General features: G+C 44.6%; 1 protein-coding gene across 1 annotated transcript; it reads right to left on the bottom strand.

Annotated features, from left to right (window-relative positions):
- Positions 1 to 316: 316 nt before the first annotated feature.
- Positions 317 to 11,215, bottom strand: sppl2 (signal peptide peptidase-like 2). The gene is made up of 15 exons (XM_069692379.1): positions 11,103 to 11,215; positions 9,631 to 9,747; positions 8,878 to 9,060; positions 8,685 to 8,774; positions 8,142 to 8,281; positions 7,119 to 7,261; positions 6,472 to 6,568; positions 5,990 to 6,106; positions 5,318 to 5,399; positions 5,114 to 5,188; positions 4,945 to 5,007; positions 4,757 to 4,856; positions 4,420 to 4,497; positions 3,717 to 3,877; positions 317 to 2,974 (listed from the first exon to the last, which is right to left on the bottom strand). The coding sequence occupies exons 1-15, from the start codon at positions 11,148 to 11,150 to the stop codon at positions 2,804 to 2,806; spliced, it is 1,665 nt and encodes a 554-aa protein (XP_069548480.1). The 5' UTR covers positions 11,151 to 11,215; the 3' UTR covers positions 317 to 2,803.
- Between the last annotated feature and the right edge of the window lie 523 nt (positions 11,216 to 11,738).

Genomic DNA, 11,738 nt, shown 5'->3' with positions numbered 1-11,738 from the left:
AAATCAGTATTGGGACTCATTGGCTCGGCTTTGAACAGTGATATGGGACTAATGGGTACGTAGCCTAACATCCATAATACAGACATATTGCCATCCATCAATGATATTTGGTATGAGTTTGACTTTTGTTTTTTTATGACATTTCTTTCCCATTTTGGACAATTGGAGCTACAGACCAGCCTTGTGAAAAGCCTGCTAAGTTAGTCTTTCCTGCGTTTACACATAAATAGAAGTCTTAAAATGATGTCGGCGCCTTCGTCTCAAACTGGACTCGCATTTCTGTGGAGTGCAGAAAGGAAAACAAGACGACAAGACGTCAAATACAACGTTTCTTTATTATATGTATTCCTCAACGGAGGCATTAAAAACCCACTCGGCGACGACAAACTATACTGGTGGAATGAAAAAAAACGGAAAAAAAAAAAACAACATCTCGTGTCCCGGGAAAACGTTGTGCTATTGAATCGGCGAGGGCGCACATTCAGACATCGAAGCTGCTCTCATCCGTCCAAAATAACTGTTAAAACTTTGTACACAGAACTTGGGTTAATTGGCGTCATAAACGATGGAGAACGAGAGCTTTATCTATACGGGTGTACAAAGTGTGGCGACTTCAGATGAGGCCTTCAGGTCAGAAACTGGCTTCCTAAACAAAAGCAGCGTGAATACTGATTATGTGCTTGTTTGTTTGTTTTGTTTTTTGTTTTTGTTTTTTGTTTCTGTAAACCCTTTTATATTATACATAAACATACATGAGCCAACAACTCAATCCATGAATGAAATACAAAATATTGTGCAAATATTGTGCAAATGCTTCAGTCTTAAGAGCATTGGTAACGCGACCAGTCGCTCACTGCAGCACGTTTCTGAGTACAGTACTCACGGTTTTCATAAAGTAACTTTTTTTTAAATTTTTTATTTTTTTTTACACGCCACACATTCTTCTTTACCTCCCAACATGGACACAGTAAGGCCAAAACCAATTGTTTTTAAGACAGGAGGGAGATGGGCGAGGGGGTCAGGGGAGGGAACTGCGGTGGCGAACGCCGGAACTGCCACGCCATCAAAAGCTTATATAAACGTCTGCGCTGTAGTTTATACACTAGTGTTATATGTAATAAAATAAGGATAAAAATCTAAAGCATAGCATGCAAAACAAAATGTACCGAAGGTACAATGAGGAAACATAAATGCTTCAGTTTAAAAAAAAAAAAAAAAAAAAAAAAAAAGCTTTGGCTCAGTCAACCCCGACAGCACCACGTTTTAAAGGGCACAAAACTCTTCCCCTTCATGTTCTGACGCGTAATCGTGTAATCGAGGCGCGCGCGCGGTTAAATTGCTCTTTTTGGGGAGGAAAACAAAATCTCAATATGCTTCAAATTAAGAGCTTGAAAGCCCTGGAATTAGTGAGACTGCATCCAACTGTTGTTTTTTTTTTGTTGTTGTTTTTTTTTTTACATTTGCAAAACAATCTTAACAGCTGCAGCACTTTCCAGAAAACTACTTCCTACAAGGAAAATCCCGACAGTTTGCCCTCGTTTGACGGTTCGCTTGCATCTCCGCAACAGCAGGCCGACCGAGAACCTCCGGACGCGTCACGGTGTACTCGAGGGGGGACGGGACGGGGACGGGACGGGGACGGGACGCACGTCATTCGGAACGAAGCGCGATGTTTCACTAACAAACGGTGCTCTCGCGTGCCTTGTGAACACGTCGACCCCCCCCCCCAAAAAAAAAAAAAAAAAAAAAAAAAAAAAAAAAAAAAAAAAAAAAAAAAAAAAAAAAAAAAAAAAAAAAAAAAAAAAAATCTTTTAGCAGCTTTCATTATTTTACCCAGAAATGAACTCGTGTTCGTGCCCTCTGTTTTAACACAATAAAACACCGAGATAGTCAAATAATCAATTCATTCCAAGCGATTTGCGAATACCATTTTTGCTTCAATTACTCGGTCCCCACCGCCGACTCCCCTCTTTATAATGCAATGGGAGATTTATTTATTTATTTTTTCCATTTTCAATCAATCTGCCTTCAAGTATTATTGATATTTTAGAAGCAAAACAATTAAAAGTGGACTTTCTTGTACGCCACAGAATCAAGTTTTCAAATCCTTTAAAACAGGAACCAGCAAACGTTTGGAATTTTTTGCTTAATTTTTTTTTTTTTTTTTTTGGGGGGGGGGGGGGATTAATTGGATGCGGATCGTTACGCTCCCATCGGAGGAGGTTAAATGACATCGATAAATCACGTTTGCCGTGATTTATTTGAAAAAAGTAATTGTGGATTAATTTGCCTCCATGATTCAATGAAATAATCTGGAAAAAAAAAAAAAAAATCCACAGATTTCTGCAGCAAAACTTCACCGTACAGACGATGCTGGTGCGAGAGCCGAGTGTTTTGTGATCAATCCGCCCGAGAAGTTTTCGGGTTCGACCTTTCGTCCTCTTTCCGGGCGGCGCCGGACTCGTCTGTCCGTGGAGAAACGCGTCGGGTCGCCGTGCGGTTTTTTTTTATTTATTTTTTTACACTCGGTACGTTTTTTTTTTTTTTTCGGTTTCCATCCCGCTGCCCCGCGTGTCGTCGATCCCCCGGCGCCCCGCCGAGACATCCGTTCAGAAGAAAAAAAAACACACACACGCCTCCGCTCTCCCCGTCGCACCGAGCGCGAATAAACGTCCGTTACGCACCGTGTCCTTTCGACGGGAGACGGACTGGAAAAAAAGAAAAAAAAAAAAAGGGGGAAACAAATTAAAAAAAAAAAAAAAAGATGGGAGTGAGATGGAAAATGCCGTACTTGAAGCGGGTTTCACTTCAATCGGTTTTCCTCTTCGTCGTCCTCCGCCGGGGGCGTTTCCTGAGGCGGGGCGTCGCTCTGATCGGTGGCTCCCGCGGCCGGTTGCTCCGCTTTAGCCGCAGGTCCTTCGGTCTGCGGCGCTGCGGTTTGCGTGTAGTTGATTGGCGCGAGCGCTACGGCGGGCTGCGGGGGGGGGGGGGGGGGACAAAGTGAAGTCTGTGTGAGACGGTTGAAACGTATCGGGCCGGGAAAACAAAATGTAACGACGGGCACAGAGGAGCTGAAGACAAACGGGACCAACAGTATGCGGTCGTCCCTCCCGTCTTCAAACAATTTGAGGAGCTTTTAAAAATGTTGTCGTCGGGAGGTTACTGCGGCGACGGAAAAAAGCCCACGCGGGTCTAGAGTCCCATCGGACTAGACGCCACGGCCGGCAGCACCGATTAGGTTGTGGTTACGTGATCGATAATCAATCGAAAATACAGAAAGAAACAAAACTTCCTAGTCTCGAGCGAGGGGGGAAAAAAAAAAAAAAATATCACAACAACATAGAAGGAAGTGTGAGTGAGATCGGGCTGTTTTAAATAAGCTCGGATAGAATACTTGCAGTGCCATTCACAGACAGCTGAGCCCTCAGCAGCAGACTAGAGCACAACCACAGTAAGATAAAGGGCAAGGAGCAGCGAGGGAGGGAGGAGGAGGAGGAGGAGGAGGGAGGAGGAGGAGGAAGAGGGGGAGGGCAGTAGAACAGAAAGAGGCAGTTGGAACAGATGGAATTATTTAAAGGGGTTACTCAACTTGAAATTCTACTTTACTCTGCATGTTATTTAACACTAGAATGTTTTTCTTTTTTTCTTTTTTTTTTTTTGTGTGTGTCTTTTTCATCTTCCGCGGTAGGCAGCCATCATATCAAACTGGTATTCACCACAAATCCACTGCCAGTCCAGAACTGGGGCAACTCCCTGCGCCACAGCGCCACAGTGAGGCAGGTGAGCAGAGTGCAAGGCACCAGGTAGAGCAAGGCCGGCTGACCCATCTGCATCACGGCCAGCGCCACGAAGGTGATCAGCAGGCCGATGCCGTAAGCTGACGGGGGCGGGGGAGAGAGAGAGAGAGAGAGAGAGAGAGAGAGACAAAGTGAGACAGAAAGTTCAGAGTCCAGTCCAGACAGATTGTGCAGGTTTTCAAACCGGAGCTCCAGTCAGACTGGATTTATTCCTCCGAGAGGAGGTGGGCGGTTTTTCTACATTCAGGTTTCCCACTGGTCATGGAATATCGAGGAATTAAAACAAGTCAGGGGATTTGATCTTTTTTTTGGGGGGGGGGGGCAAGTCATTGGAGATCATGGAGACTTTCTATTCCATTCATCAAAATGTCATATTTGTCATTATGTTATATAACATTTTTCCTGACTGGTTTTATCCTCCTCGCGCTTCATCGACAAGGCAAACAGTTTTGTGCGGAAGGTGCCCGTGAACGAAAGCTCACAACACCGCTGGGAATAAAACAAAATTGCTGGATTTCATCTGATGGGCACACGTCCCCCTGTATTATTAATCCCACCCGAGCGAGTTCTTTTACAACGTTGCAGCAACATTTGACAGATTACAAGCCCGTCGTGTACGTACCGATTGTACAGGCCACAAAGTAGATCCCGGAGGATTGTGTTAAAATGTCAAAACTGTGACAGTACGCCACCAGCAGACCTGACGGGACACAAAACAAAAAAGAGGCATTTACAACAACAAACAGAAGACGGCGACCGCGCTCAGCCCCGTGTCGTCAACACAAATTTCCCAAGCCGTTAATTTGTGTGATCTGAAAGTACGCGGGATTAAATGTGTGGCCGCGAAGCGGGAGCCGTGGTTTAATTACATCATTTCTGGTCTGGTAGCCAAAAGACAAATACATTTTTTAAATAAATAAATAAATTTGAAACAGCTTTTTCAGCGGCAGTTATATCACCTGGTACCAAGATGTCTCCGAAGCCCAGGAGGGAGAAAGGCCGCTCGCAAAGAGCCAGAGGAGAGAAGTTTAACCGCGGCACTTTGAGCACCATGGGAAGCTGGAGAAGACACAAACGTTAAGCGTCGCCGTGAGCTCCGTTCCCCCCCCCCCGAGCCGAGAGGAGTCCGATACAAAAGCCGGCTCACCTTCTCGTGCGAGGCGGAGTCGGAGGGCCCAGCCGCTACCTCCACCATGATACTTTCCCCACTCTGAAGAGAGAGCGTAAAAGCACAGGGTAAAGCGTACCGCTCGGTGCCGCGGCCGGCGGACGACTGAACGGGGTGGGGGGGGGGGGGACGTGAGTGACGGCGATACCTTTGTGATGAAGGGCGTAATGAATACGAAGAAAACATCGTAGACGAACAGGACCGTCAGCAGTAAAGTGCACGCCTGCGGGGGAGACGGAGATACAGCGGGTGAGTTTGCGAGCGACACCGAGACGAAACGTTTATTAGTCAGTAAAACGCCACGAAACCTTTTATATAAAAAAATTAAAAAAAAGGTTCTCATCTTTCCCACCTTGAATGTTGTCAGCCTGACTGTTTTGAGCATGTAGAGACAGAAGGCGATCCCCAGGGCGTCCTGCAGCACCCACGCCCACCTGCAGGACACGCACAAGTTTAGTCGGCCGACATTTAGCGCGCACAGGCACCAACCGAGGTCGAGGTCTTGGGAAGCAGCACTGAAATAAACCTACAGGTTTTTCTTTTTCTTTTTTTTATATCAATCTCATTCATTTTAGTGCCCATGCTGCTTCGAGGATAAAAAAATATATATATATATATATATATTTCTGCCAAGAGGTTCAAGACTTGTGTACGATGCCGCGGGACTAACGCGCACTTTAAAATGATCTTGTGAATGTGGATGTGAACGAGATGAATTGACACTTCGATCCTTTTGTGTTATAATGAAGAGACTTATTTTTCAGACAAACTAGGCAGAAGGATTGTAGCTGTGCGACAGGAATAATCTGTTGGCTGTTTTTGAATCTAGGACGCAGAGAACTGCAGGAACATGAAACAGTATTTCCTTAAAAAAAAAAAAAAATAAATAAAAAAAAGAGAAATTCAGCCGATCGCTGTGACCGACTAATTTTTCCTTCATGCGTGTTGCGACTGTAGCCTGCATGTGTGCATCAGCAGAAGAATCAATTGAACACTTATTAATTTTTTTTCCTCCTGTACTCACTGGTCTTCATTGCGAAACACCATCCAGGTGATGCTGACGCTGATGCAGAGAGCCGACAGCAGTAGCATGCGGATCTGCGGCCGCTTGTGGAAGTACGGCAGGTTGTTCTCCGGGATCCTGTCGTCACCACACGGTTCACAGGGCAGTCAACGTTACAGCATTTCTCTCAACGAAACGCCGCCATTGTCGAGCGTTATTAAATGTCGTTGCGACGCGTGATTATCGCCGGCACCGAAAAATCTGCAGATTTGGTCTGCGAGCTGTTTTGTGGGAGGTTTTCACCTTTTTGTGGTTGTTTTGTAGACTAAAAGACACAGATATTCAGATCACCAGAATATATTTTGAAGAATCAAATCATCATGTCTGAGAAGATAGAAACACCAAATGTTTGGCTAAACCCTTTCCAGCTCTACTCGTGAAGTGCAAAGGGGCTTCTTCACGCCGGCTATTTACGTGAAACGGCGATATGCGAAGAGTCTCACCTGCACTTGCAGAAAGGAAGTCGCTTGACAAAGGGCCACAGGCAGCTGTAGAGGCCGACGGACGAGGCCACGCAGAAGATCCCGATGACCCATATAGCTGAAGGGTAAGGAAACGGCAAGGAGATCGGCACACATCACCACCTGGTATTCACTCACACACTTTCAGGAGGTAAACTTCTCCGGCGTTCTCTCGTTCCCTAAACGTCTCGGTTGCGACATCACATTCACCGCTGCGTGGGCAGCGTGTCGCGTTCTCGGTTAGAAGCTGCTCGAAAACACGAAGCGGTCCCGTCGGCGGCTGTTGATTTTTCGTATGTTTTCGAGAGCCTCTGAAAAAAACAACTGTCGTCAAGCGGACCTCGAGTCGAGATGATCTGTAACGTTTGGAAAACGGCTCAGCTCCCGCGCGGCCTGAATTCAAAGCAAGTGCCGACGGCGAGCGCGGACAAATTAAAGGCTTTGAGAGGCCGGGCTCAAACGCAGCTAAAAAAAAAATACCGTGCAGACGGGGACTGAAAATAACACGAATCTACCGGTCGCGCAAACGCGAAATCTGACCCCGAGAGTTTTGAATCTGTCTTTTACAGTATTTTCCAGAGAGACCGGTATCGGTGGGATTGTGTGTACGGATGAGAGACGTGTTGTACCCAGGCTGTCGTAGAAAAAGTAGAGCAGCACCAGCATGTTGCAGCACATGACCACGAACACGCAGATCATGATGGGGGTGACGTCCACCGTCTCCTTGTCATTCTTCTCCGCACCGTCGTCCCGCTTGTGCTTCATGTAACGTCTGCGGGAAGACAAACAAAAGCTCACGCGGCTATGCCGGGCCGAGGAGACTTTCTAACGACCGTCGGCGTCTCTTTGCGCATTCGGTTCGCTTCGGCCTCGCCGGTTCTTTCACCATCTTTAAACTACAGATCTGACGGCCGGCGTCTTTGACCATCCTGCCGTCCGCAGTCAATATTTACAGTCATTTTACTTCTCGGCTGGCCGGCATTCGCTTTGCTTTGCGACTTGAAAACACACAGTCATACTCCAAAATGGTTTTTTTTTGTTGGGGTTTTTTTTTTTTCCCCCCCGCGGTGCTGTGCGTCAGAGACACCCCGTCTGACGGTCACCCCTCGGTCACCTTGGCAACTCCGTCAGGGAGGACGGGCTCGGATTGGTTTGACTCGGTGACTCACTCGCGAGTCCTCAAATAAACAACACCGCCCTTCACTGATTCGGCAGCGGCACGATGCGGACTCGCCTGGTTTGAACAGGCGAGACAGGAAAGTCTGCGCAATCGTACGCTTCTGGTTCTTTGCCAAGAAAACTTGACTAATCTTCTCCAGACATGACTCCCTCGAAAAAATGTGCTTTGATTTAAATTTAGAAGTTGGGACAAAAATCATGGTATGTTCCGGCAGAAGGAAACTTTGCGTCCGGTTGTAATGTTATACATTGTTAATGTTTTAACTGCTTTTTAAAACTCACAATGCAGCTGTTGTCAGTCCAGATTAAATTTTTTTTTTTTTTTTTAACACAAGGAGGAGGAGAACTTTATTCTGGAAATTAAAAATCTAAAGTTACCCTCCACTCGTGAACGGTTGTTTCTATTCACACAATACCAAAAGTGAGAATTCAGTACCGTGTGTGTTCCCGCAGTGGAAATAACGTTCACTTACTTCTTGCTGTCTCTGCTGCCGGCCCAGTAGCCTCCGATGGCCACCGTTCCCACAGCCATCAAGAAGATGATCACTATGTTGTAGTCCAACACCGGCTCTTTGGGTGCGTACATGGCGACCAGTCTTTCTTTACGAAAGGTCTGTAGAAGGTAGAGAGGCAGCATTAGATAAAGGTCCCTGGTTAGATTGACAGATCAGTTCCTGCATGTCATTCTTTAGCCATCTTTCCCAACATTTCCCGTCTGTCTACACCGCAAATATAAAATAATAATCATTAAAAACAGTAAACTGAACAGTTTGGATTTCAGTGCAAAAACTTTTAAAAAAAACAACAACTTGTAAACTCCATTAAAAGAACTTCACTGTATATTTAAAGGATTATTTTAGTATTTGGCAAAATAAACCATAGGAAGTTAAGAAACCGTCAGCCTCTTCTGTTAGTTGGTAAATGTGTTTGTAAAAAGTGAGCCAACAGGAAGAGAAACACGAGTTTGGCCCCGCAGGTCACCAGTGGTTCGAGTGTAGAGGAGGTTGCCTGCTCACTTTGCTTATGTCCAGCAAGTCCGAATAGCTGAGCAGCGCTACAGGAATGTCGATTTCTTCATACTGAGTCTTGTTTCCTGCCGGTGGCGTCTGTAAAAAAAAAAAAAAAAAAAAACAACAACAACATACATTACAGTTCTGCGATGGAACAAAATCAATATTGACGCACAACAACGGCAAACAACTGTCTCACCAGTCTGTCCTTGCTGACGATGAGCAGGCCCTTGGCACCGTTAATCTGGGCCAGGCGGACCTTTTCATAGAAAGTGCAGTTGCCCCTCATCACCATGGGGATGCGATTTGGGAAGCCTCCCTCTGGGACGTCAGAGGGCGAGCACAGGACTGATGTTGTCAAGTCATAGATCTGGAGTCGCGACTATGAGACAAAAAGGCTTACAACATTACCCAGAGAAATTCTGTCGCAGATTAATGTCCAACTACAAATGTATTTTCTTAGGAGATGACAGTTGATATATTCTTGTTAATATACTGGTTATTATTCCTTAAAGAAAAGAGAAAGGCTTCCGCATTCAGCAGAGAGGAGCTGGAGCCTTCCTGCCATAAACATTGTTGTGCTACTAAAATACTGTACTCCATATTTTTGGTTTCTGATGATACACGTATATCCAAAAATAAAATCTTTTTCGTTTGAGTTTGACCTAGAAACTGTCGAGTGGATTACTGTAACTCAGACCAGTCCGATAGCAATCATAGAAATCTCCAACCTTCGCATGGTTCAGAAAGCAGCCGGCAGTCCTTGCAGGCAACAAAAATGCAGGTGAATTTTCTTCCTAAAAAAATATTTTGTTGACCTTCACCCGCAGTTGATTCGGTGTAAACTGAAGTTTGGACCATTGTTTTGTGTAGCTGTTAAGCAGCTTGAACTATTGTAACGATAACAGAAGCTGACTTGATAACGCCGCTCGTCGCTCGCTGGCCGACTTACTGCCTTGTTGAGGTCCCGGGGTAGACGTGCCCAGTGGGAGTTGAAGAGTATGCAGTAATCCTTTCCTTTGCTCTTGCCCTCGTCACTGAAATGGGCCATGCCGTACTCTCCCACCACCTGTCAACATGAAAACAACATCAGAATCACTCCACATGGCCATGAAATATGTATTACTTTAAAAAAAAAAAAAAAAAAGTATAATATCATATACAGGACTATTACGTCCTTGAAGTTTCACTGATACATCGGAGAAAGTCTGTGAACATGGTGAAAAAAAAAAAAATCTAAATTGCCTGTGAAACCGCTGCGTTCATGCGGAGTGAAGACAGTACGGATATTTGGCAGTAAAAAAGATTTACATGTATTTTTCCCAAACGCACTCCTCACTAACGTCAACAGCGAGGCAGCGTGCGATGCTCTGAAAACCCAGCTGCTTCACAGCCTTATGTAAAAGAATTATCAAACTACTAACGACCCCTTTGAGGAGTAAACTCAACTGGAAATAATGTCAAGATAAAGAAACAAGTGCATTTGCTGAAAAATGCGGTGTCTTGCTGAGCTTATTGACTCCATTCTTACGGAACAGAAACAATGCAAACATAAGACAATCTTATATTCGTGGCCATAGATTAAACTTTTAACATGCAATAGTTCAAATAAGCCTGACCTTAAAAAAATATATATATAAAAAAAAAACTAGCAGAGAAATGCAAACATCATATATAACTAAAACACTGACAGGGAGCATTTACTGTATCGTGTATACTTTTGATAATTTAAGTACATTTTGATGATCATGCATACTTTTATTTTGGCTTTGAATGCAGGACTTGAACTTAAAAGTACAGTATTTCCACTGTCTGGTATTAGTAGTTTTACCTAAATAAAAGGAACTGAATACTTCTTTCTTCACTTGCAAATAAGCGTATGATAGCAACATGTACTATTCCCACCTTGCTTACCGGTAATTGTTGTCGTTTTTTTGGTTTTTTTTTTTTTAAGACAGTGAGAACATTTTCTATGTTTAAAAACGGAGAAGGAGTCCATTCCCGGCGTCATTACAAACCAACAGTGCGCCCATCAAAAAAAAAACCAAAAGTGTTCCGGTCTGACTCAGCGCGTCAAAGCACAGCTGGTTTAAATATGAATCGGCAGCGACCGCATCATCAGCCGTGAACCCTTTTTACTTCTCAAGCCTCTGCTAAAGACGATGTCTGGTCAATAAACCTTCGGCGATGCGGTGAATCAGCAGTTATCCTGCTTCCTTAATCCCCCCTAAAAAGAAAAAGGTGAGTGATGTTGTGGGTTTCCTGGGCCCGTGGTTGATCTCCGCAAGCTAACGCTCGTAGCCTCCAAGCTAACGCTCCCACAAGAACACGGTTAGGAAAAAAAAAACAATAACAACAACAACCACGTGCTGCAATGCGACGTAAACACACAGAGAAACAGTTGTCGAAGAAATAGACGCTCACCTCCTGGATGAGAAAAGCTGCCCAAATCAGCGTTTCAGCGAGCCTCATGACGCCTAGCTTGTTGTTGTTTCCCCCATCAACCGACCAACCGCTCGGCTCGAGCTCGTTTAGCACGAGCCCCCCCCCCCCCCTCTCTCTCTCTCTCTCTCTCTCTCTCCCCCTCCCCCGCCCCCCTCCAGCAGCTGTTTCAATACTCCGCCCCCATTTTTGCTAAGGGACGTTTTTGATTGGTTGTTATCAACACGAGCGCATGGAACGCGTCCTTGATTTGACGAAGTCCAAATCAGTCAAAAAAAATAAAAAAAATAAGAGCAATGATGCCAAAACGGTTAAAGGTGAAGATAATAAAAATAAATATAGTCTTTTAAAGAAAAGTATTTTACAATTTACCAGGTGTTTTGGTTGATATATATATATATATATATATTGCTAAAATTATATTGAAACTCTGCATTTAACTTTCAGTTTTCACATTTCTGTTCTTACAAAAGCATATACTTTTATATAATTATATAAAGTGTCCTCTACTGCCACCTTCAGGCGATTAACAGTAACTGAGGTTCGCTGCATTATGGCATGTTAAAAGTCTTGTTAAAACTGTATGAATAGGATTTTTTGGGGGGGTAAAGTTTGTGG

This window comes from Brachyistius frenatus, unplaced genomic scaffold (assembly GCF_029030835.1).
Source record: "Brachyistius frenatus isolate BFR_SWC_R1_liver_20210118 unplaced genomic scaffold, ASM2903083v1 Contig_12, whole genome shotgun sequence".
Taxonomy (NCBI): domain Eukaryota; kingdom Metazoa; phylum Chordata; class Actinopteri; family Embiotocidae; genus Brachyistius; species Brachyistius frenatus.
The sequence above is the reverse complement of the archived record's forward strand: the minus strand, read 5'-3'. Positions and strand labels throughout refer to the sequence as shown.